At 41.7% G+C, this 26,458-nt stretch overlaps 1 protein-coding gene across 7 annotated transcripts in view; it reads right to left on the bottom strand.

Moving 5' to 3' along the window:
• klhl2 (kelch-like family member 2) overlaps window positions 1-26,458 on the bottom strand; it is a 165,789-nt gene that overhangs the window by 21,081 nt on the left and 118,250 nt on the right. For all 7 annotated transcript variants that reach the window (XM_063046326.1, XM_063046327.1, XM_063046330.1 and 4 more), the window contains 3 exons: window positions 8,113-8,229; window positions 4,337-4,486; window positions 3,653-3,770 (listed from right to left, as the gene is read on the bottom strand). In XM_063046326.1, the coding sequence (XP_062902396.1) occupies window positions 3,653-3,770; window positions 4,337-4,486; window positions 8,113-8,229 (385 nt within the window). The remainder of the gene's footprint in view (window positions 1-3,652; window positions 3,771-4,336; window positions 4,487-8,112; window positions 8,230-26,458) is intronic.

Raw genomic sequence — 26,458 nt, 5'->3', positions numbered from 1 at the left:
TAAATTTTTTCTTTCCAATATTGATTTCTATTTCTGTGCTTAAGTTGTTTTCAAGTTGTCCCATTTCCTTCCTCATTATGCTCATTCATAAGCCTTGTAATTTGCTGCACATCATGATGCTTCACTGTTTTATCTATTTCGATTTGAATCAGTATGAATTTTGAGCTGAAATCTAAAAGGAGAAATTTCTGCAAGATTTGGTTCCATGTTTGTTCACTGAACTGTAGTGCCAGTGATATAATGATCCACATCATGTACCCAACTTTCAAATTTATTGATTGATTGAGCTACAGAACAGAATAGGCCCTTGTGGCCCTTCGATCCACGTCGCCAAACAACTCCCAATTTAATCCTAGCTTAATCATGGGCCCTCAGGATTAAATTAAAGGGGAACCACCCTAATTTTATAGATCCATCAGCATTTTTAGGCCCAGTTTTGGCCACTTGGGGGAGTAGGTTTTATTTTTTGGCGTAGGTTTTTGGGCTTTGTTTAAGACCATTTGGGGCAAAGGTTTGTAATGTTTCAATCCATTTCCTTGCTGCTCTTTTCTTTTGAAGGTTTGACCAGTTCATGCCACGTTTCCAGGCCCAGGATCTGAAAGGAGTGCTCCTGTTGTGCTGGAGGTGTCTGTAAAATGGTGCAAGGAATTTTATACTTGAGAAAATCTATAAGAACACATTTATTGAACTCCCAAACCTGAACACAAAGTGCAGTAACACTCTTTACATAATTACATCATCACTTCTTAAAGTGAAACCCCACCTCAATGTCGGTGGTTGTGATTATGTACATTTTTACCAACGTTACCCTACGTGTCTGTTCTGGTTTTCCCTTGCAATATTACTGAGGTGCCCTGTGCGTCTGACTCTTGGACTGTTGACCGTCTCCCCTATAAATATAATATGGCATTGTTCACATTGAATTGCATATACTAAGCTCTGCTGTTCACAAGTTATCCTCCGCCCTAATATACTACAATAATAATCAGGAGATACACCCTGTTCTCCACTACAGCAATAAAGATAATTTAAAGCTAAGTTATTCTATCATACATCCTTAAGGGAAAAAAGTCACCAAGGCTTTTAGCCTGTTACATTCACCTAATGCTCCATTACTGTGTCGGTGCATTGTGCTTTCTAACCAAGGTACAGTGGCTTTACATAAGATTGAAAGGTGTTTTACAGCCAAAGTCCTTCTGAAGTGTATCATTGCACAATGTGGCAAATCCAATGATTTGTGGACACGTTAGTGAAATATTGGCTTGAAAGCCCCTGCTCCTCCTCAAACGAGTGCAATGGAATCTTTAGTATGCTTTGAAAGGAGTTAGGAGGAGGCTGTGTAATCAATGGATAGCACAGGTAACAGTATAGTACTCCATTACATTGAGCTTGTAGCCTTCTGAGGCAAGTACAGTACTCCCTGAATAATACATTGAGCTTATGGCCTTCTAGGTCTAAAGATGCCATTACTCAGGCAGGACTGACAACTCTAGGTTATAACTTGGTCAAAAGCAGCACAGTGGCTCAGCTAGACGAAACACTTCCTCACATCACCAATCATCAAGGTTCAACCCTAACTTCTGATGCTGTGTGACCGTTTGTTTTGTCTTCTCCAAAGCAAGTACATCCTTAAATAAACTAGCCAATATTGTCAATTGTACCCTGGCCTCAGCAAAGCCCTGTAATATTGTACCTGTAAAGTAGTTTGGGACATCATAGTCGGATTATAGGAACACATTACAGTGAAATGCACTGCATAAATCAAATTCTTTTTTTTAAATTCAATTAACATGAACAGCTATTTCAAAGATAAATTGAATGGTAATAATGAAGCTACATATATGCACATTTACTTAGCTATTTATCTTTGTTACAACTGGTAACGTGAGAGAACAAATACAATATGCATGTTATGTACAGCAGCGACCAGGGTCACAACTTATCTTTCCATAATTTCAACTACTGTACATGACTGGGCTTTCCCCAATTTAAATAACTTACATTTATTTTGGTTATTAAAACAGTTCAATAACACAAGTTAGGAGTTTTGTAAACTCTGCTGTTAATTTTATTCTTATACTGTTTGGTGTATATTCCAATGTCCAGCATCCAGTAACAGGCACTCCTAGCATAGCTATGTCATAATTCAATACAAACAAGACCTCTCTACAAAATGCCTTATATGCTGGTTTTGAGAGTACAGTTCTCAGTGACGCTCAATCCAAAATAGATATACACTGCTACTTAAGTTAATTACAGATGAAATATTACAATAACAGAGACACTCTCAATGAGATGTGAAATACAGTGGCTTCTGGTTAATTTGTCTATCAGTTAATCGGGTTTGCTGCTCATTTGGGACAACTCTTAAGGAACACAAACTAATTAAGAAAATAGCCAGGATTCCCTTCGTTAATTTGGACAATCTGTTGCTTAATTAGGGCAAGAGACCGTAGCCAAACAGTTTCTAACTAACGTCAGACGTGTGCACTTGTGTGGCCGTAGACACTACACTGTACTCAGAGCAGTTTTTAAATAGCATCCGCTGCATGCACTTGCGTTCAAAAAGCAATGATTTTTGTCACTGATAGTTGTCAAGAACTAAGCAGTACGACAATTCAGAACTGCTTTTGCTCACTGCAGTTTCAAATACTCAGGCTTGGAGATGCCAGAAATGTCCAGGAGTGAAAATTAAACAATTTCATTACTTCAACAAGTTTGGAACGACAAAGAATTTGAAGGTATAGACCACCATCTTAACTGTTACACTGAAAATGAAGATTTGGAAATGCAATTGTCTACAGCATTGTATGAAGGCAGTCCATTATCTACACTAGGTGGCTACTCTAATTTTGTTCATTTAGAATCAAAAGAATGCATTCACAAGATTAATTCCTCCAACAATAACTATTAGGAAGTAATGCACATTTTTATAGTACTGTCACAAACAAGAGAAAATCTGCAGATGCTGGAAATCCAAGTAACACACACAAAACACCAGCCTGAAGCATCAACCATACCCTTTTTCCATAGATGCTGCCTGGTCTGCTGAGTTCCTCCAGAATTTTTTGAGAGTTTATAGTACTGTAGTGGTATTGCTAGTGTTCCAATTTGTTCTGTATTTCATTTAAATACATAACTTGTTATTCAGAAATATTGGTAGTTTGTCTTTTTACATCTTTTGAACTATTTCGATAAAACTTCAGGTAATTGGGTCGACCACTGAAATTGGCTGAAATGTACTGTTCTCGATGTGCTCCAATTAACTGGAATGCACTGTACCGTTAATAACTATATACAAATCATTTTGGAATGTTTAAAATGGTAAGGTATGCATATACAAACATTTCCTTCTATTGTTATTCAAATCTTGCTTCATAATTGTTCCAGCAAAGCCAAATAATTAATTAGTTCTCCAGATGCCAGTGACAACTTCTCCCATTTCTCCTGCTTAGATTTATTAGACACTTTGTGAACGATGGTCCAAGATGCATACTAGACATCATCTCTAACATCACGCCATATACAATGATATTGAGAATGGGGAATATAACTTTGTCAGCGGTCAATCACTTCTTGGGGCATCATTTTATACAATTCATTTCTGGAAATCAGATTATGCATACCTATAGATTAATTAATTAATGTTTACCTGCTCTGCATCTTCGAGAAGGCAGTTCAGCAACTTGATACCAACGTTCTTCTGCAAAATCATAACATTCCACACTACGAATAGCTTTTGGTGCCTGACCACCAACCACCACCAGTACCTGAAAATGGAAACACATATTCACAGTTCTGCTTTACTTCCCCAGCCGGAGCAGAAATAATTAACATTGCTATATTACATTTGTAAGGAAAACAATATGCCCAGACAACTGTGCATATGTGCCCTTCTCTCAACTGAAATCATGCAATTATTCAAAAACCAAAGGAGGGATACAAAGAGGGAAAAAAAAATACTCCCAGTCAATTGTTAGAAAGAGGAAAACACAGCATCTTACATTATTTTGATATGTAGTCTAAATGGTTATTAATGAAACTTGCCTTAATATCCTGCCTGATTTTGTCACAAAAATTTACATGCTTTCTGTAATAGAAGATGCAAGCAGTTATCAATTTACCCAGTTGGGCAATTTACAGTATTTGATTCACTCCTACATAATTCCTACATATCATACTCAAAAAAGATGGTATTTGTCTGACACACTTACCGCTAGAGTAAATAGAAAGGGACTTAGAAGCAAAGACATTACAAAATCTGGTCAGAATAGCGTGGATGTGGCAATATCTGATGTGTGTGGCTGCCCAACTACAATCCTTAGGTTCTTTTTACCTTTGGAACACTGGCTGGTGTTCTTAAACGTGTTCTGGTTGTTTTCATTAATGCACGTTGGTCAACAGGAAGCAAGTGATACTTCATAGCTTCAATCAGATAATCTTTGCAAGCATTGTTATTTTTGACCAGAGCCTCCTCTTCTACTCTCTGTTAAATAAGACCATTAAATGTTTAACAGCAATACGTTTAACAAAATTTTACAAATTTTCATTTCTTCTATCCCAATAACTATGTCAATAAACAAAATTAAATCTAATCAAATTCATCATTCTAGCTTTACAGAGAATTAGAACCCTATAGTTCTACTATTAAATCCCCAGAGATTTTATTCTTATTTAAATGCAAGTTTTGTTTTTTCCTGTACCTTAATGGTCTGAAAAATGACATAGCAGTTACAGAAGTTTAACTTCATTCGCTACATTGCGCTTGGGCTGTGTTTTTGCAGAGTCAGAGCTAATTGACTTTGAGGAGCGAGCTGTCAGCTGCAACTAATCTTCTGACAGCAGTTCCTAACAACAAGGGACTTCAGAATCAGAATCAGTTCTCATACCACTGGCATATGTCGTGAAATCTGTTACTTTGCAGCAGCTGTACATTGCAATACTCAATAACAACCATAAGATACAGTAAGTACATGTAAAAAAAGAAAATTAAATTAAATACGTAGTGCAAAAAAGAAAGGGAAAAATATTCTGAGGTAATTTTCATGGGTTCTCTGTCCATTCAGAAATCTGACGGCAGTGGGGAAAGGCTGTTCCTGAAACTGAGTGTGGGACTTCAGGCTCTTCGATGGTAGCAATGTGAAGAGGGCATGCCCTGGGTGATGGAGGTCCTTTTTGAGGCATCGTCTTTTGAAGTAATTTTAAAATTGATTTAATGACTTTCAAAATCATTTCAGATCAATTTAACTAAACTTCAAAACTTATTTTTAAAAAACTATTAAAAAGCACATCAAAACACAACAGTCAAATAAAAGCAAAACCAAAATCAGTTACCTGCTCTTATGTTTACAATCACATTTGGTGACCCTCATCCAAAAGTTACACAGACCTGGCGTTGTCTTCTATAATTCTTGTTGATCTACAGAATCATCGGTTCATCTTACCCAGATTGTGAACCCTGTTTTTCTTGTCCCCAGGTGTTGCTCAATTGAAGCTAGGACTTTCTAACTTGCATTGATGATATATTTTTTACAGTGATGTTATTCCCCATGTATTGCAATGAAATATTCACCCATGAGGTTCCACAGCACCACCATGACCAGGAATGCACAGCCCAACTATGTCTTAATGGTGTCTTTTTCTGTAATTGCACAACATAAAGGAGGTCTTTCTGAAGTAAGCTCACATGATGTAGTCACTCACCTACACTTCCAATTGTCAAATGAAGCTAGTCCATAGCCCAACATTCCCCCTCTTCCCCACTATGCCGCCCCCCCCCCCAAAATCACCATTCACTGATCCTGATGGCTAAACATCATGACACCCAGGTCCTAATCTCAAACCAAAGACCCAGCCACAGGACTAACCTCACCAAGCATGCTTCATCACTCAGTGGCTTCCACCTAACTCACTCCACCCATCAAGAAGCCCCAAATCAGCAAACCATCTGCCACCCACAGATGATTATCCCAATATAATAAATCCCTCCCCTTAAGCAATCTCAATCTGATTTGGCAACTCCACACAAAATCCCCCACTGCTGACACACTGATTGTCTGACTGCAGTAGCAAATATTTCCACCTCGACTTCAGCATCTGTATGCTGAGCCCTGCCATTGCTAAGGGTGGAATCTTCTAGAAACACCCTTCTTTCTCTTTAGCCACCTACACACACACACACACACACACACACACACACACACACAGAAAACAGTCGACATTTCAGACCGAGAATCTTCTTCAGGACTGGAAAGGGAGGGGGAAGATGCCAGAATAGAACGGTTGAGGGAGGGGGAAGGAGGATAGCCAGAAGGTGATGGGTGTAGCCCAGGGCTGAAGAAGAAGGAATCTGATTGGAGAGGAGAGTGGACCATAGGAGAAAGGGAAGGGGGGTGGACCCATGAAGGTGATAGGCAGGTAAGAGGCTACTGGGGAATAGAAGAGGGCAGGGGGAAGGATTTTTTTTTGCCAGAAGGAGAAATCGATATTCATGCCATAAGGTTGGAGGCTAACCAGACAGAATACAAGGTGTTGTTCTTCCACCCTGAGGGCAGCCTCATCATGGCACAAAAGGAGGCCATGGAACAACATGTCGGAATGGGAATAGGAATTGAAGTTAAAATATTTGCGTACCAGGAAGGTCCAATTTTGGCAGATGGAGCAGAGGTGCTTGATGAAGCTGTCCCCCCAATTTACAATGGGACTCAACAAAGCATAGGAGGTCGCATCAACACAATAGATGAAACCAGCCAATCTACAGCTGAAGTGTTGCCTCACCTGGAAGGACTGTTTGGGGCCCTGAATGGAGGAGAGGGAAGAAGTGAATGGGCCACTTACAGGAATAAGTGCAGGGATGCAGATTAGTGGGGAATGATGAATGGACAAGGGAATCACAGAGGGAGCAATCCTATGGAAAGTGGATGGAGGAGTGGAAGATAAAGATAAGTTTGGTGGCAGGATCTCTTTGAAGATGGCAGATGGGGTGGTCTTCAGCTGTTTGATGATCAAGACGCAAGGTAGTAGCTTATGTCGACTTGTTCAGTTGGTTCAGGGATTGCTTCTCCCTATCAGCTGCTTTTGCTATCAATACATTTGTAGTCTGGTGTTGCAACATTGCCAACTTCATTTCATTTATTCTACGCCTACTGCTTCTTCTGTACTCTGCAACAAACCACGGGCTGTGTCCCAGCCTGACAGTAATGGTAGGGTGAAAGAAACGCCAAGGCATGATAATACAGATTGCGGTAAAGTGTACTTTTGTTGATGCTGATGGTCCACAAGTATGCCCAGTTGTGACTTTCCAGATCCATTTTTCCTGCTTAACGTTGTACTTAACATGGTAGTGCCACAGGGAGTGAAAATGAAACCACGTGTGTTTCAAAATGAGAGAGGATTGTGTAGTCAGTAGTTAGTAGCAACGTAGTCACAGAAGTTGTACCTCAAAGAGTGGGAAGGACAATGTCAAGTAGGTTCATATCTCTTGCACTGAGGGGATCAGAACTTTTGACAGTCGTGGCAGCTACATTTGCTCAGCGATGAAGGCTGAAGTTGCCACCCAGAATACATCTTACTTTCCCACTACTTTGTGCTTCTTCCAGGTCTTGTTCAATGTGGAAAAGCACTGATTCATCAGTTGATTAAAGACAATAATGGTGCTCAGGAAGGTGTTTGATCAGATACCACAATCATCAGTTTGAAGTCAGCTTTGAGGACTTCCAGGGTTATACGCTCCCACCTCTACATACTGCACTGGTACACTTGGACAATCAGTTCTATCTATGTGTAGGGTATCCGTGATTAGGGTGGAGGAGTCTGCTATTAGTATTAAGGTGAAATCCTCTTGCTTGACTAATCTGTGCAGTAGATCTCCTAATTTAGACATATCCCACAATGTTTGTAGGATCAATTGAGCAATTTAGCTACACATGAATTAACAGCATGGTTCAATAGCTGGTGATTTTATACAAGGGTTAGATACTCTTTGTGCTTCAATGACAAAAATCAGTAGGCAATAGTCAACAGGATTTTGCACCATTATAATTACTTTAAAAAACTAATTCCACAGTCAGCCTACGTTCACAATACAGCTTAACTTTAATTCTGCAACATTACCTGCACCAGATATTCACGGGTAAGAAGGGGCAGCCGGACATGTTCCATCAGTCGTGCCATATGCTCCTGTCGAGGCTCTTTGTCATGCTTTACCCAGGCAATGACAGCTTCAAAAACCTGATTGAATTAACAACATTAGTCTGATAATGCAAAATCCTTTGAAAATTCCAAAGTTGTTATCGCCCAACTCATCCTCTACATAGAAGAGTACAACCCAACTCAACCTCTACATAGAAGAGTACAACCCAACTCATCCTCTACATAGAAGAATACAACCCAACTCATCCTCTGCATAGAAGAGTACAGCCCAACTCATCCTCTGCATAGAAGAGTACAGCCCAACTCATCCTCTGCATAGAAGAGTACAACCCAACTCAACCTCTACATAGAAGAGTATAACCCAACTCATCCTCTGCATAGAAGAGTACAGCCCAACTCATCCTCTGCATAGAAGAGTACAGCCCAACTCATCCTCTGCATAGAAGAGTACAACCCAACTCATCCTCTACATAGAAGAGTACAGCCCAACTCATCCTCTGCATAGAAGAGTACAGCCCAACTCATCCTCTGCATAGAAGAGTACAACCCAACTCATCCTCTGCATAGAAGAGTACAGCCCAACTCATCCTCTGCATAGAAGAGTACAACCCAACTCAACCTCTACATAGAAGAGTACAACCCAACTCAACCTCTACATAGAAGAGTATAACCCAACTCATCCTCTGCATAGAAGAGTACAGCCCAACTCATCCTCTGCATAGAAGAGTACAGCCCAACTCATCCTCTGCATAGAAGAGTACAACCCAACTCATCCTCTGCATAGAAGAGTACAACCCAACTCATCCTCTGCATAGAAGAGTACAGCCCAACTCATCCTCTGCATAGAAGAGTACAGCCCAACTCATCCTCTGCATAGAAGAGTACAACCCAACTCATCCTCTACATAGAAGAGTACAGCCCAACTCATCCTCTGCATAGAAGAGTACAGCCCAACTCATCCTCTGCATAGAAGAGTACAACCCAACTCATCCTCTGCATAGAAGAGTACAACCCAACTCATCCTCTGCATAGAAGAGTACAACCCAACTCATCCTCTACATAGAAGAGTACAACCCAACTCATCCTCTGCATAGAAGAGTACAGCACAGGAGCAGGCCCTTCAGCCCACAGTGTTGTGTTGAATCAGCTAAAAAGTAAATCAAAAAACCCAAAAAACTAATCCCTCCTACCTATGCAATGTCCATATCCCTCCATCTTCCTCACATTCATGTGCATATCTAAACTTCTCTTAAGAGCCTCTAACCTCTTCCACCACATCAGGTAGCACATTCCAGGTATCCACACTCTGAGTAAAAAGCTTACCCTTCACATCCCCCTTCAACTTACCCCCTCTCACCTTCAATGCATGCCCTCTGGTATTGGACATTTCGACCCTGGAAACAGATACTCCCTGTCTACTCTATCTATGCCTCTCAATCTTATAAACCTCTATCAGATCTCCCTGCAGCCTCCGCCAATCCAGAGAAGACAATCCAAGTTTATCCAGCCCCTCTTGACAGCACATGCACTCTAAACCAGACAGCATCCTGGTAAACCTCTTCTGCATCCTTTCCAAAGCCTCAACATCCTTCCTGTAGTGGGGTTTCCAGAACTGTATATGCAATGTGCAGAAAACATTTTATGTCACATTGATTTAGTGACATAAAATAACTATCACGTGCTCTTGCCACCCCACATCCATCACCAGGTCAACAGTGAGGAAAGAACTTACCTGGATGAAGAAATGCCTTCACATCTTTACCCTGAACAGCTGACATTGGTCCTAAACAAACCAGCTGAGGGAAATATCAATTACACATCTGCCCTGTCAATCTCCTTAAAATTTTTGTGCACTTCAATGAGATTTTCTTTTATTCTTCAGAATTTTAGACAGTGCTACTCCATTCTGCTTAATCGCTTCTCATTTGGCAATGCCTGGAAACATCTATATTTACCCAGAGAATATCTATATTTTGCTAACCCCACTATCCCAAGAGTGTATGATTTCAAATAAAAATGCATTCTTTGTCCACATCTGGCACTTCAAGTATTGGTTCTCACACTGAATTGATTTTCCTTTGGAGGAAAATATCTTTATTAGCTTTCTGGCCCCAAGTTATACCAGGCGGCTGATACCAATCTCAGCCACATTCTAATTTGTTGCTTATTATTATTATAATAATTATAATATACATACTCATAGTGGCCATAGAAGCAGACCAAGCAGCCAGAGAGATCTGCCAACACACTGGCTGGCTCACACCAGGTATCCTCATACTATTACTGCTTAGAGACCTCAGTGGCCACATCTGGCTGCAGTGCTGGTCCAGTGCCAGCCAGAATCACCCCCGCAACCAACTCTTCCCCAGAGCGAGTCAAAGAACCATGGCTTCTGTGGTACTGTTCATCACAATCCTGGGAAAAATGCCTCTAAGGCTCAGGAGATCTTTTCTATCAACACGTAGAGTTCTTGCATTGGCACTGTAGCTGAATCAATACTTCTTATAATATATATCTATGTATATCCCTTTAAGTACTGGTTGTCGAGGGCACAGGTGCTAGACCAAGTGCTGGCAGCTGCAGGAACTTGCATTGAAACTGACAAGATGGTGTTTCACATACAACGTTGTTCTGGGAGCCCAGCTAATGTACATGGGGTCAACAATACAATTTTAACACAATTAAAATGTAGTAAATCAATTGCTTAGACTAAAGGGCCATTCTGGCTGATAATTAGTGGCAGGTCAGGGAGAATTGTAAAAATGGTAATGTTCCCTAGCTGGTAGGATGTGGCAAATACTGAGCTCTGCTTTTGTTAATGCATGTGGGAGGAGCAGAGTTATTCTTTTAAATAAAATATGGAATATTTTCCATTTTGGAAACTCATTAATATTAAGCATTCCAAAGATAGGGGAGCACAATTATCTGCAAATTGGCACTCCCCACATGGCAGCAGCAGTTGGCTTTAATTCAAAGAATGCCTCCAAGACATACAAGTTTCCTTAGCACAGCAGCTATTTCATAATCCAATGCCATCATGCTAACTAAGGTCTTTATGCTGTCGGCTTATGCCTCTATATTTCTTGAACAGTACATGCATTTTATTAAAATTTAGAATTTGGAATTTAGGGCTGTTTGTCAGAGCAGACCTGGAGTGTCTTTTCTGTGAATGCAGGGTCCAAAACCAGGCATGTATCTCGGGGCATTCAGGAACAAGGCAAGATGCTACTCACAGGTAATAAAACTTCCCTCATTTTCTACAACAGTGCACTATAAATGATCACCGAGTGAATTCAAAGATTTGTGACAGGTGTATACTAAGAAAACCAAAAGAAATTTAAGTCAGATGGGAAAAATGTCAAAGATCTCATTGAGAGGAAAGACATGTTCTGGAGGATGTTTGATTCATACCTGATTTTTCTTTAGATCCGAATGCATTAGATTTATCTCTGATTGCACAAAGACTGTCACTCATTCACTGGACATAAGCATGCCCCAACTTTGGCAAAACAGACTAAAACAAACTTTACTGTTTTTTTATGGCGCCAATATCAAAAGTATTAGACCATTACATGGACAAACATGCTGGCTTAAGTTACTAATTTTGTAATACAAAGTTAGTGCATGCCCAATCATTTATTAGGATATTATGCACCATCAATACAAAAATGGTAATTTGCTAGAAACATCAGAATATTCTGTTTAGATCTTGGCAGACAAGAACTACATCAGTGTACCAGTTTAAAATTGTGAAAAGCTGTCAAGATCTACATGTACACAAGATGGAGAGCTAAAAGCACTTAATTTGATTTGTGTATCAATTTACAAGCAAATTTCCATAATTTACATATACTGCTGTTTAAGTATCAAAAAGGATATTGAAATTTATTCAAATTTTTATAAACATTAACATTAAACACAAACGATATCATGTGCAACACACATAAAATGCTGGAGGAACTCGGCAGATCAGGTAGCATCTATGGAAGTGAAAAAAACAGTTGATATTTCAGGACCCTTCCTCAGGACTGGAAAGGAAGGGGGAAGATGACAAAATAAAAAGGTGGAGGAGGGGAAGGTGGATAGTTCAAAGGTAATAGATGAAGCCAGGTGGGTAGGAAAGGTAAAGGGCTGGAGAGGAAGAAATCTGATAGGAATGGAGAGTGAACCATTGAGAAAGGGAAGGAGGGGGCCGGCTGGTGGTGCAGTGACATCAGCGCCGGACTCTGGAACGGAGGTTCCCGGGTTCAAATCCAGTCAGGGCCGCTACAGAGTACACTTTCCATCTGTGCCGGGTTGAGTGTCGAGATCGCAACTTGATCTCGTAAAATAAAGGGAAAAATACTGTGAAATGTCTTGTGAGGAGTGGCGTGCCACACAGTCTCTCTCTTGCCCCGTGCCTTGTAAAGGCATGAAAAAAAGACATCATCCCGCCAACATCGCACACACACACACATGCAGACACACACGCCAAAAAAACAGAGAAAGGGAAGGAGGGCACCAAGGGGAGGAGAGAGGCAGATGAGAAGAGGTAATAGGCCAGAATGGGGAATAGAAGAGGAGGGGAAGAGGAAGGATTTATTTTAAACCAGAAGAAATCAATATTCATACCATCAGGTTGAAGGCTACCCAGATATAATGCAAGATGTTGCTCCTCCACCCTGAGAGTGACCTCATCTTGGCACAAGAGGAGACTGTAGATGGGCATGTCAGAATGGGAATGGGAATTAAAATGTTTGGCCACCAGGAAGTTCCACTTTTAGTGGATGAAGCAGAGGTGTTCGATGAAGCAGTCCCCCAATTCAGGACAGGTCTCACTAATGTAGAGGAAGCCTTATCAAGAGCACGAGACACAATAGGCAACCTGAGCAGATTCACAGGTGACGTGTTGCCTCACCTGGAATAACTGAATGGAGGCAAGGGAGATGGTGATTGGGCAGATGTAGCACTGGTGGGAGATCAGTGAGGAGGGACAAATGGACAAGGGAATCATGAAGTGAGCAGTCTCTAGGGAAAGCAGACAGAGGTGGGAAGGCAAGATGTGTTTGGTGGTTGAATCCCTTTGGAGATGGCAGAAGCTGCAGAGGACGATGTGTTGGATGCAGATGTTCATGAGGTGGCAAGAGAAACTGTACCACTTAAAGCGGCGGGATGATGGGGAGAGCATGGATATTCGAGAAATGGAAGAGATGCAGGTGAGGGCACCATCACTGGTGGATGAAGGGAAACCCCATTCTTTGGGGGGGGGGGGCGGGGGGAGAAGAAATCTCTAATGTCCTGGAAAGGAACCCTCATCCTGTGGAGACAAAGAAATTGAGAAAAGGGAATAGCATTTTTACATGAGATGTGGTGAGAAGGAGGTATTGTCAAGGTAACCATAGGAATTGATAGATTTGTAGAAGATGTCAGCTGGTCGCTTGACTCCAGAAATGGAGACAGAGAGATCAAGAAAGTGGAGGGAGGTGTCAGAGATGGCCCAAGTGAATTTAAGGGCAGGGTGGAAGCTGGAGGTAGAGTTGATGAAATTGACAAGCTCAGCATGGGTGCATGAAGTAGCACTAATGCAGTCAATGTATCAAAGGAAGATTTGGAGAACATTACCAGCAAAGGCTGTTCAATGAAGAGGCAGGCATAGCTGGGGCCCATTCAGGTACCCATGGCTACACCTTGAGTTTGGAGAAAGTGGGAGGAAGCAAAGGTAAAATTGTTGAGGGTGAGGACCAGTTCTAACAGACTGAGGAGGGTGGTGGTGGAGGGGAACTGGTTAGCTGTTTATGTCTCACTCCAAGCACAGTTTGACAGTCAACACTGTATCAAGTAACAGGGAGAATGATGTAGCTGGGGAGAATTGTACATACATCAACCAATTCAAGAGCAAAGATTCTTTTGCCAGTTATACAAGATGGAACCAATAGTTGATTTACTAATGCTTTGAAAGTACAACTTCAGGAGCTGAGTAAATCAATAAATCTGTGTTGTAATCAGTTATCTTCTTTCGACTGCTAGATTAAAATGATAAATAGATTCAACCTTTAACAGTGGAATGGGTAAGCAAACTACACAATATTCATATTCCGACAGCCACTGTGTTACTATAGCAACTTCAGCCTACAACAAATTACTAATTAGCTGCTCTACAGGACAACCAACCTACACCGCACTTCACAAAACCATGTTTGCAATGCAAAGGCAAATTACCTCATGAACCTTACCTATGCTAGGTTGTTGTAGAATATTTAACCCCATGTGCTGACCTTTCTGTTTCAGCAAGACTCATTTATGCTGCAAAAATAGCCCATATGACAATTCCTGTTCCACTTTCAAGCAATTTTGCAGAATTGCTAAAGCAATGACAACTTGACAATCATCATTATGCAACTAGCAAATTTGCCTTCAATACCTGAGTTACCTGTACATTACTGTCATTTTGAATCACAAGCAGAATGATCAGACTGGTCAGCACACAAAAATACACTGCTATATCTGGCTCCCCTTATCGTTCTGCAGGCTTGGCCTCTAGTAAACTGCTTGATTTGTTTTGTTTAATCACAACACATGTATATAATTGCCTCTCCAGTTAATTGGCAAATGGATGTTTGCGAAGAAACCTGTGTTATTAATATTACCAAAATTCAAAGATATCAAATCTCAGAATATTTCAGAGCTCCCATTCCATGTATTCCAAACTAGGGGCATTTTTAAAGAGCTGATGATCAGATACTTACATCTATCTTGAAAACTTTTAAAGGTGACTACAACAATTACTCCAAACAAGAATGGAACAATTCATGAAGTACATTTTTTTGTTACATTTATTGTTCCCTGCTATTTTAAGATGCAAGACGGTGTTATCCATATTAGATCCAAGAGTTGGATGCCTGAATTAACAGAAATTTTTGGAAATATTCATATCACTAGCAATCACACAGGGAAAAGTAGAGATAACTTCCAGGTCAACTACTTCCATCAGAATTGGGAAATGTTATAAAATACTGCAGATGCTGTCAAGACCGGCTGAGTAATTCTATCATTTTCTGTTTCGATTTCATTGGTGTTGAAAATGATGATTTTTATTACAGACTTAAATCGCAGCCATAGCTGTAGAGCTTTTCATGAGTGCATTCAGTGTGGTTTAGTTAGCCAATGAAGAAGGAATGAGTTTTCCAACAAACCCTACCCCCACAGCATGTTGTTTAAGTCCAGCATAGATTCCATCTATCCTCGGCGATAACATTTCTCAACACAAAATAGAAAAGGGTACATTTAAAATAAAGCAAAATAATCAAAAGTTTTACTGTAACATTTTCAATTCCTTTTAAAGTAATACATTTTCAGTTCTCATATCTTAGATTATTTTGATGGATAATTCCCAATACCTTCTATCTTCAATCTCCTTAGCCCCACTAAACTGGTGATGTATTTGGAAGACCAGCCAAATTTGAACAGAGAAAAATCATGACTCATACATTATTTTTTTGAAAGTATTGAAATTAACATTTTGCCTTCACATGGTCTATTTCAGGATCCCTCAAATGATAATACATCACGTTAAATCTCAATCAAGTTTAAAATATTTTATTACATTAACAATGAACCAGAATATGCACAACTTTACTTGGGTTTATATATATGATAAGCATATCCTGGGTTTACTTCTGGTGTCATGGTTTTTGCCTGTACATCTGTGGCAACGTTTGCAATGTTGTGTTTATATGAAATATAGCTGAGAACGATGCAGTTGCAGGCAGCAAAACCTAGCTGGTTTTGACATCTCTCAAATGTTATCTAAAGCTTTATTTTCACAATTTTTCCTCTTTACATGAAAGTTGGGACTTATATTTTTAAGCTCTTGCTCATTGCCCTCTGCCATTTCCAATTAGCCTAGTACAGTCAGTTTGACCATTGCATTATTCCTGCCTCTTATCTTTCATCCCAAACCCTCCCCATCCATATCTTTCCAGCCCTGACTCTGCATTTTTCATCACTTCATCCACTTTCCCAAAGTAAACCGCATGATCTGATGTACAGATTATTTCCATTCTAACCTCATCCTTTGCTTTATATATATTTCACCAAGATTTCTTTAGGGTCAGCTGCACCTGTATGTCTCAACTTTACTTAAATACATGTTCACTCTTAATTTTTGTTCTTCAGTACTACCAACCTACCCATGTTCTCCACAGATCCATTTTCTGCTATAGCACAATTGTGGAAAACAGGCGTCATCCCTAGTATCCGATCCAAAGTTTATAACTCAATCAACATTTCAAAAAATCAGTTATTATTATCATTTTGTGGGAGCTTGCTACTTGCAGGTTATCAGTACCATTGCCTACATTCTAACAGTGACCCTCTGGGTGTGATGTACTTCTGAAAAGATACACAAAAGGCATGCTTTTCTTTTTACCCAAGGAAAAGAAAGTTTGTGCCCCTTGCACTGTTTGTTGATATTAAAAGCTATCCAAGCCCAATTTTTCTATTTCTTCAAGAACTTAATCCCACATTTCTTCTTCCTTTCCCTCCCACGTAGTCAAATATAGCTGCCTTGTTCCAAAATAGGCACCAAGAGTCTTAAACGCTGCATCTCTAAAAAGAGAAAGATTCTACTACGATCCCGTTGCTTAGCTGTCAGTGGCAATTTGCAGGAGCAGTTTCCTTCATGGATGAAAGGGAAAGAACACTATCAGTTGGTTTCTTAGCCAGGTTTTGCACAGTTTACATTATCTGCCCCAGAGGTTGTACAAGGGATAGGTCATCTGGCACATAGCAGATTTTACAACATAGATAGAAATGTGATTGTAATTCTACCCAATTTCACTCTTTTAATAACAAAAACCAACGCAAGTCTTCTACATAGAAATGACTTGTAATTTCAAATGAACATCAACCAAAAATAAGGGTGAGTATGAGGTTTATGCTCACCACTACTCCCTTCCATAGCACCATATGACAATTTAACCCAAGGACAATTTAACCAAAAACACATAGAGCCAGTTGGAACCAAGAAAATTATCATAGAGTGCTACTGCTGTGCTTTATAAAAAGAGCAAATACCAAATACTATACAAGAGCAAATGACATAAATAGAAGCATCTTGGTGTATAAAACAAATCATTACATCTTCCCACCCAATGCACACCATTTTCCACTGCAAAGATGGTGGGCTATTTACCGCAAATCTCTATAATTCTTCTGGTGATGCTGCTGCACAACAAAAACAGGCAATAAGTTCTACGGTGATTACTCATGAAGAACGACAGAACATGTCAGAGTAATATGCAACTGGAAGAGAAACATCAGAACACGGCTGAGACTCTAAAGGTCCTATTTGCTGCTGCTGAAATAACTTTGATGAATTGCTACAGTGCATTGTGCAGACTGCACGAAGAATTAGACCACAATCACATCTCCAATTAATATTTGCAGTGTCGCCACTGACTAGAAATTTAACCAAACTGCCTGTGTATCGTACCATGTTGGAGAAAAAGGGTTGTATTTGTATGGCGCCATGAATAACCTTAAGTATTCCAAAATGTTTTACAGCTAGGGCACCCTGGATGACAAATATATTGAAAATTTAATGAAGAAAAATACGGCAGATGTATGCAGTAACACTGAGACACCCCTATGGTGTATAGACTGTAGCAAAGTACTTAAGAACAAAATAAGTAGCAAAATAGGGGCCATGAAATATCACTGGCAGACAAGATTAAGGAGGTCTCAAAGCACTAGAAATAGGTGGGCTACCAGGGAAGAGAAGATGCCCTGAGGAGACAAAGGACCAATCTATGTGTGGAACAAGGGATGTAGGCAAGGATTTAACATAGAAAATCGAGTACTGAAAAATGTCCCCCAGCCCATGAAGTTTGTACCATGAGAATACTGGTACCAATCTCAATAATCCCATCTGCGTACACATGATTTATATCAAAGATAAGTTTGTTGTCAATTACAAGCATACACAGGTGCAATGAAAAACTTATTTGCAGCAGCATCACAGACACAGAGCATCATCAAACAGCAATTACAGGAAAAACACATTAAACAGAAAACTTTTTTTTACATGAGAACACAATCAGAATTTTCAAAAAGCCTGTTTCAGTGTTCACTGAGTTGCTAAAATGAAACCATAAGACACAGGAGCACATTTAGGCCTTTCAGCCTACTGAGTCTGCTCTGCTATTCCATCATGGCTGATGGATTATCCCTCACAACTGCATCACCCTGCCTCCTCTCCATAACTTTTTCACTCCCTGATTAATCAGGAACCTATCAACTCACACATTAAGTACACCCAATGGCTTGGCTTCCACAGCTGCCTCTGGCAATGAATTTCAGATTCACTGCTCTCTGGCTAAAGAAATTCTTCCTCTTCTCTGTTCTAAATGGACAACCCTCTATTCTGAGGCTGCCCCCTCTGGTCCTAGACTCACCTCTGTCCTAAACATCTTCTCCGCATCCACTCTATCTAGGCCTTTCATCATTCAATAGGTTTCCATGAGATCCTCCCTCATTCTTCTAAATTCCAGTGAGTACAGGCCCAGAGCCATCAAATGCTCCCAATTCATAAACCCTTTCTTTCCCAGAATCATTCTTCTCAATCTTTAGCCAGAGATTGTGAATCTGTGGAATTCATTGCCCCAGGCAGCTGTGGAGGCCAAGTCCTTAAGTATATTTAAGGCAGATGTTAATAGATTCTTGATTGGTCTGGGCACGAAGAGATACGAGGGGGAAGCAGGAGATTGGGGCTGAGAGGGAAAATGTGTCAGCCATGATGAAATGGGGAAGCAGACTCAACTGGTCAAATGGCCTAAGTCTTCTCCTATATCTTATGGTCTTAATTTCCTCTGGACCCTTTCCAATGCCAACAATTCCTTTCCTAGAAAAGGGGCCTAAAACTGCACACAATACTTCAAGTGTGGTCTAAACACTGCCCCGACATTACGCTCTTGCTCTTATATTCACATCCTCTCAAAATGAATGCCTTCATTACGACCAAATTAACTTGCAAGTTAACCTCCAGGGAATCTTGCACAAGGACTCCCAAACCCCCTTGCACCTCTGATTTTTGAATTTTCTCCTCGTTTAGAAATAGTTTATGGCTTTATTCTTGCTACCAACTCTTCCCTACACTATATTTCAAATGCCACTGCTTTTTCCATTCTCTTAGGTTATGTCCACACTAGACTGGATAAATCCGTAACCAAAGCTTTTTCTCTTCGTTTTGTCCCTCTGTCCACACTGAAACAGTGTTTTCCTCCCCTAAAAGCGGAGCTTTTCTGAAACGCCCTCCAGAGTGTGTATATTTGAAAACGCCGGTTCTGCAGAGCAGTGTGGATGGGGTAACCAGAGATTTCTAAAAACGCTGTCATGACGCGCCGGAACAGATGGTGGCGGCAGCGCGGCATTCCACTGAACGCAACTCCCCACACAACCTGACAATTTCAGAACAGACGGCAACGAGACCGAAGCCGAAGAGTTATAAATGTACTCACCAAATACTTTGACCCATAGCTTACTGAATAAAGAAGTACACTCACTTTGCCCTGTTTTCTGTCCTTGCTTGTATGAAGGTGATTTACCTACTTATGCAAGTACTTCTCTGAGAATAGATGTGTAACAGCCTAATGTAACATTGTATGGTAATACAAGATAACGCTGATGCAGACATGTTTTATACATTTAACAAGGTTAAATTTTTTATACATTTAATGCATCAGAGTTAGTCAGTTTTTCAATGTTCGTCATCAGCTGGGTTATACTGTCCGTGAACTCCCTGTCGGTTGCCTCCATCCATATGCTCCAGTATTTGTTTTTTTAAGTTTTAAGTCCTCCTGTGCAAGAGCCAACAGCTGTCCCTCGTTTGGCAATTTCCTTTTTATGTTTTTCTAGTCTGTAACTGCACAAACGCGCACTTTCACAGCGAGATTCGACACCAGACACGTCGCTTGTTTTCTGTAGATGTGTCCTGTGCATGCCCAGTAGGAGGAGATTCCCCCAAATACCTCTTTTAATGTGGACGGAGGTATTTTCAAAAACGCTTGGTGTGGACGCCTATCGTTTTTAAGCGAAACCAGCGTTTTCAAAATTATCCTGTCTAGTGTGGACGTAGCCTTAATCTGTCCAAGTACTTCGGCAGACTCTGCTTCCTCAAGGCTACCTGCGTCTCCACTTATCCTTTTTTTAAATCCAAAATCTTGGCCATAAAGCCTTCAATTTCATCATCCAAATCACTGACATATAACATGGAGGGAAGATCTCGAACCCAACACAGACCCCTGCCGTACACCACTAGTCACCAGCGTCCAACCAGGAAAGGACCCACTCATTCCCACTCTTTTGCCAATCTTCTATCCATGCTAGTATCTTTCCTGTAATACCATGGGCTCTTATCTTGTTAAGCAGCCTCATGTGCGACACCTCGTCAGGGGATTTCTGAAAATCCAAGTAAACAACATACACTGACTCTCCTTTGTCTAGCCTGCCTGATAAAAATTCCAAAGGATTTCTGAGGCAAGATTTCCCTTCAAGGAAACAATGCAGATTTGGGCCTATTTTATGATGTGCCTCCACGAATGCCAAACCCTCTTCCTGAACAATGGACTCAAACATTTTACCAACTGCTGAAGTCAGGCTAACTGGCCTATAATTTCCTTTCATCTGCCCCCCTTAAAGAGTAGGGTGACATTTGCAATTTTCCAGTCAGAATCAGAATGTGTCGTGAAATTAGCAGCAGCAGTTCAATGCAATACATAATATAGAAGAAAAAATAATAATAAGTAAATCAATTGCAGTATACACATGTTGAATAGATTAAAAATTGTGCAAAAAACAGAAATATGTATTAAAAGAAGTGAGGTAATGTCCAAGGATTTCAGAATCAGATGGCAGAGGGGAAGAAGCTGTTCCTGAATCACTGAGTGTGTGCCTTCAGGCTTCTGTACCTCCTGCCTGATGGTAACAGGGAGAAAAGGGCATGCCCTGGGTGCTGAAGGTCCTTAATAATGGACGCTGCCTCTCTGAGACACCGCTCCCTGAAGATGTCCTGGGTACTTTTGTAGGCTAGTACCCAAGATGGAGTCAACTAAATTTACAACCCTCTGTAGTTTCTTTCGGTCCTGTGCAGTAGCACCACCCCCCTCATACCAGACAGTGATGCAGCCTGTCAGAATGCTCTCAATGGTACATCCATAGAGGTTTTTGAGTGTTTTTGTTGACATACCAGATCTCTTCAAACTCTTAATGAAGTATAGCCGCTGTCTTGCCTTCTTTACAACTTCATTGATACATTGGGAACAGGTTAGGTCCTCAGAGATCTTGACACCCAGGAACTTGAAACTGCTCGCTTTCTCCACTTCTGATCCCTTTATGAGGATTGGCATGTGTTCCTTCATTTTACCCTTCCTGAAGTCCACAATCAGCTCTTTCATCTTACTGACATTGAGTGCCAGGCTGTTGTTGCTGTGACACCACTCCACTAGTTGGCACATCTCACTCCTGTACGCCCTCTCGTCACCATCTGAGATTCTACCAACAATGGTTGTATCATTAGCAAATTTGTAGATGGTATTTGGCTATGCCTAGCCACACAGTCGTGTGTATACAAAAGAGTAGAGCAGTGGGCTAAGCACTGCTCTACTCCACCGGAACCATTCCAGAAAAGTAGTGATTCTTACAAGATCATTACTAATGCCTGCACAATCTCTTCCGCTACCTCTTTCAGATTCCTGAGATGTAGTCCCTCTGGTGCGGGTGACTTATCTACAGTACCTTCAGAACTATCAGCTCCCCAAGCACATTCTCCTTAGTAAAAGCAACTCACTCACTTTTGCCCCCGACAAATTTCTGGCATACAGTGAAGACTGACATAAAATACTTAAGTTTCTCTGTAATTTCTTTGTCCGCCATCGCTACCTCTCCAGTAGTCTGATATCCACTCTCGCCTCTCTTTTACTCTTTATATATTTTAATAAACTTTTGGTATTTCTTATACTATTGGCTAGCTTACCTTCATTTTTCATCCTTGCTCTCCTTATGGCTTTTTTAATTTTCCTTCTGTTGCGTTTTTTTTTAAAGTTTACCAATAATCTCCCCACTAATTTTTGCTACGTTATATCCTCCTCTCCTTTGCTTTTGTGCTGTCTTCCTTTGTCAGTCACGGTTGCATCATCCTCCCTTTAGAATACTTCATCTTCGGGATGCATCTGCCCTGTGCCTTCCAAACTGCCACCAAAAACTCCAGCTACTGCCATTTTGACATCATCCCTGCCAGTGTCCCCTTCCAAGCAACTTTGGTCACCCTCTCTCATGTCTCTGAAATTGCCTTTACTCCACTGTAATACTGATACATCTGACTTCATCTTCTTCCTCAAACTGCAGGATGAATTTGATCATATTTTGATCACTGTCTCCTAAAGGATCCTTTACCTTAAACTCACTGATAAAATCTGGTTCATTACACAACTCCCAATCCAGAATTGCCTTTCCCCTAGTGCACTTATCCACAAGCTGCTCTAAAATAGAACAAAATAGTTGAAAGGAAATAGCTGTCTTGAACTTCTATTCCTTCCTTGTTGATGTCCTCGTCCAAGTGCCTCTTAAATGTTGCTTTGTATCTAGTTCCACCATCATCCTGGGCACCTACCACTGTGTTAAAAAGATCTGCTTGCACATCCTCCCCCCTTTCCCACCTTAAATCTATATTCTCCAGTATTTCATAATTCCAACCAGGGAAAAAGACTTCCTACCCTATTTACATCTCTCATAATTTTACGCCCATACAATCAGGATGCCAATCAGCCTCCAACTCTTCAGCAAAAGCATTCCAAGTATGTCCAGTAATCCTGGTGAAGCTATTCTACTCCCTGTCTAAAGCCTCCATATCCTTCCCGTAGTGCAGTGGTTCCCAACCCGAGGTTCATGGACCCTTTGCTTGATGCTATTGGTTCATGGCATCAAAACAGTTGGGAAACTCTGTGGTAGTCTAACTACCAGAAACAAATACAATACTCTGAACATGGTCTGCAACTCTGAAAGCTGCAACATAATCTACCTACTTTGATACTCAATGCCCAGACCAATGAAGGCAAGCAAATTGAATTCAGCACACACAAACTGATGGAGGAACTCAGCATCTATGGAAATGAATAGACAGTTGACATTTCAGGCCGAGACCCTTCTTCAGGACATATTGAATGCCTCTTTACCATCCTATCTACTTGCGTTGCTACTTGTGTTACTACACCTAGGATGCTATGGACTAGTGTCCCAGAATCCTTCTATACACCAGGGTCCGGCTATTTACTTCGAAGAAGGAGTCTGAGAGTCTGAGTGGGAGTGCCGAAAAAGAGATTTTTGAAATTTTCGTTATTTTTTTTTCTCCAACGGCTTTCTGAGAGGCGGGACTGCGCAGGCGTGTGACGTCGGGCAGTGCAGCGCGGCAGATTTAAAAGGGCAGACATCCTGCTTCGGATTTGATTCGAAGAAGGAGTCTGAGAGTCTGAGTGGGAGTGCCGAGAAAGATATTTTTGAAATTTTCGTTATTTTTTTTTCTCCAACGGCTTTCTGAGAGGCGGGACTGCGCAGGCGTGTGACGTCGGGCAGTGCAGCGCGGCAGATTTAAAAGGGCAGACATCCTGCTTCGGATTTGATTCGAAGAAGGAGTCTGAGAGTCTGAGTGGGAGTGCCGAAAAAGAGATTTTTGAAATTTTCGTTATTTTTTTTTCTCCAACGGCTTTCTGAGAGGCGGGACTGCGCAGGCGTGTGACGTCGGGCAGTGCAGCGCGGCAGATTTAAAAGGGCAGACATCCTGCTTCGGATTTGATTCGAAGAAGGAGTCTGAGAGTCTGAGTGGGAGTGCCGAAAAAGAGATTTTTGAAATTTTCGTTATTTTTTTTTCTCCAACGGCTTTCTGAGAGGCGGGACTGCGCAGGCGTGTGACGTAGGGCAGTGCAGCGCGGCAGATTTAAAAGGAACAGAGCCTCATAGAGCGGGCAGCGTAGTTTGCGGGCGGCGGAGTGAGCCGGGAGCAGAGTGAAGACTTAAGGGCTTCGGCTCACCGGGCTTAGGCGGAAGCGGGTGAGGCGAGGAAGGTTTGACATTCATTTTCTGTTGCTATTTGAGGAGAGGGGCATTATGACTGTGAGGGCAGTTTGCTGTTCTCGGTGTCGGATGTGGGAGGCCCTGGAGTCTCCAAGCCTCCCGGACGTCTACATCTGCGCCAAGTGCATCGAGATGCAGCTCCTAAGGGACCGCGTTGCGGAACTGGAGCTGCAGCTCGATGACCTTCGTCTGGTCAGGGAGAGTGAGGAGGTGATAGAGAGGAGTGGAAGGCAGGTGGTCACGCCGGGGCCACGGGAGGCAGACAAGTGGGTCACGGTTAGGAGGGGGAAGGGGAAAAGGAAGGTGATGGGGAGTACCCCGGCGGCTGTGCCCCTTAACAACAGGTACTCCTGTTTGAGTACTGTTGGGGGGGACAGCTTACCCGGGGGAAGCGACAGTGGCCCTGCCTCCGGCACAGAGTCTGGCCCTGTAGCTCAGAAGGGTAGGGCAAGGAAGAGGAGGGCAGTTGTGATAGGGGACTCGATAGTAAGGGGGTCAGATAGGCGATTCTGTGGACGCAGTCCAGAGACTCGGATGGTAGTTTGCCTCCCTGGTGCCAGGGTCCGGGATATTTCTGATCGTGTCCAAGATATCCTGAAGTGGGAGGGTGAAGAGCCAGAGGTCCTGGTACATATAGGTACCAATGACATAGGTAGGAAAAGGGATGAGGTCCTGAAAGAAGAATATAGGGAGCTAGGAAGGGAGTTGAGAAAAAGGACCGCAAAGGTAGTAATCTCGGGATTACTGCCTGTGCCACGCGACAGTGAGAGTAGGAATGCGATGAGGTGGAGGATAAATGCGTGGCTGAGGGATTGGAGCAGGGGGCAGGGATTCAAGTTTTTGGATCATTGGGACCTCTTTTGGCGCAGGTGTGACCTGTACAAAAAGGACGGGTTACACTTAAATCCTCGGGGGACCAATATCCTGGCAGGGAGATTAGCGGGGGCTACTGAGGTGACTTTAAACTAGAATGGTTGGGGGGTGGGAATCAAATTAAAGCGGCTAGGTGTGAGGAGGTTAGTTCACAACAGAGGGATGGGAACCAGTGCAGAGAGACAGAGGGGTGTAAAGTGAGCGTAGAAGCAAAAAGTACAAAGGGGAAAAGTAAAAGTGGCAGGCCGACAAATCCAGGGCAAGCTTTAAAAAGGGCTAAGAGAGTTGTAAAAGAGTGCCTGAAGGCTTTATGTGTCAATGCAAGGAGCATTCGTAATAAGGTGGATGAATTGAAAGTGCAGATTGTTATTAATGATTATGATATAGTTGGGATCACAGAGACATGGCTCCAGGGTGACCAGGGATGGGAGCTCAACGTTCAGGGATATTCAATATTCAGGAGGGATAGACACGAAGGAAGGGGAGGTGGGGTGGCGTTGCTGGTTAAAAAAGAGATTAACGCAATAGAAAGGAAGGACATAAGCCGGGAAGATGTGGAATCGATATGGGTAGAGCTGCGTAACACTAAGGGGCAGAAGACGCTGGTGGGAGTTGTGTACAGGCCACCTAACAGTAGTAGTGAGGTCGGAGATGGTATTAAACAGGAAATTAGAAATGTGTGCAATAAAGGAACAGCAGTTATAATGGGTGACTTCAATCTACATGTAGACTGGGTGAACCAAATTGGTAAAGGTGCTGAGGAAGAGGATTTCTTGGAATGTATGCGGGATGGTTTTTTGAACCAACATGTCGAGGAACCGACTAGAGAGCAGGCTATTCTGGACTGGGTTTTGAGCAATGAGGAAGGGTTAATTAGCGATCTTGTCGTGAGAGGCCCCTTGGGTAAGAGTGACCATAATATGGTGGAATTCTTCATTAACATGGAGAGTGACGTAGTTAATTCAGAAACAAAGGTTCTGAACTTAAAGAGGGGTAACTTTGAAGGTATGAGACATGAATTAGCTAAGATAGACTGGCAAATGACACTTCAAGGATTGACGGTGGATATGCAATGGCAGGCATTTAAAGGTTGCATGGATGAACTACAACAATTGTTCATCCCAGTTTGGCAAAAGAATAAATCAAGGAAGGTAGTGCACCCGTGGCTGACAAGAGAAATTAGGGATAGTATCAATTCCAAAGAAGTAGCATACAAATTAGCCAGAGAAAGTGGCTCACCTGAGGACTGGGAGAAATTCAGAGTTCAGCAGAGGAGGACAAAGGGCTTAATTAGGAAGGGGAAAAAAGATTATGAGAGAAAACTGGCAGAGAA

The sequence above is a fragment of the Mobula hypostoma genome, chromosome 4 (genome assembly GCF_963921235.1).
Source record: "Mobula hypostoma chromosome 4, sMobHyp1.1, whole genome shotgun sequence".
Taxonomy (NCBI): domain Eukaryota; kingdom Metazoa; phylum Chordata; class Chondrichthyes; order Myliobatiformes; family Myliobatidae; genus Mobula; species Mobula hypostoma.
This window is presented reverse-complemented; position numbering and strand designations above follow the sequence as displayed.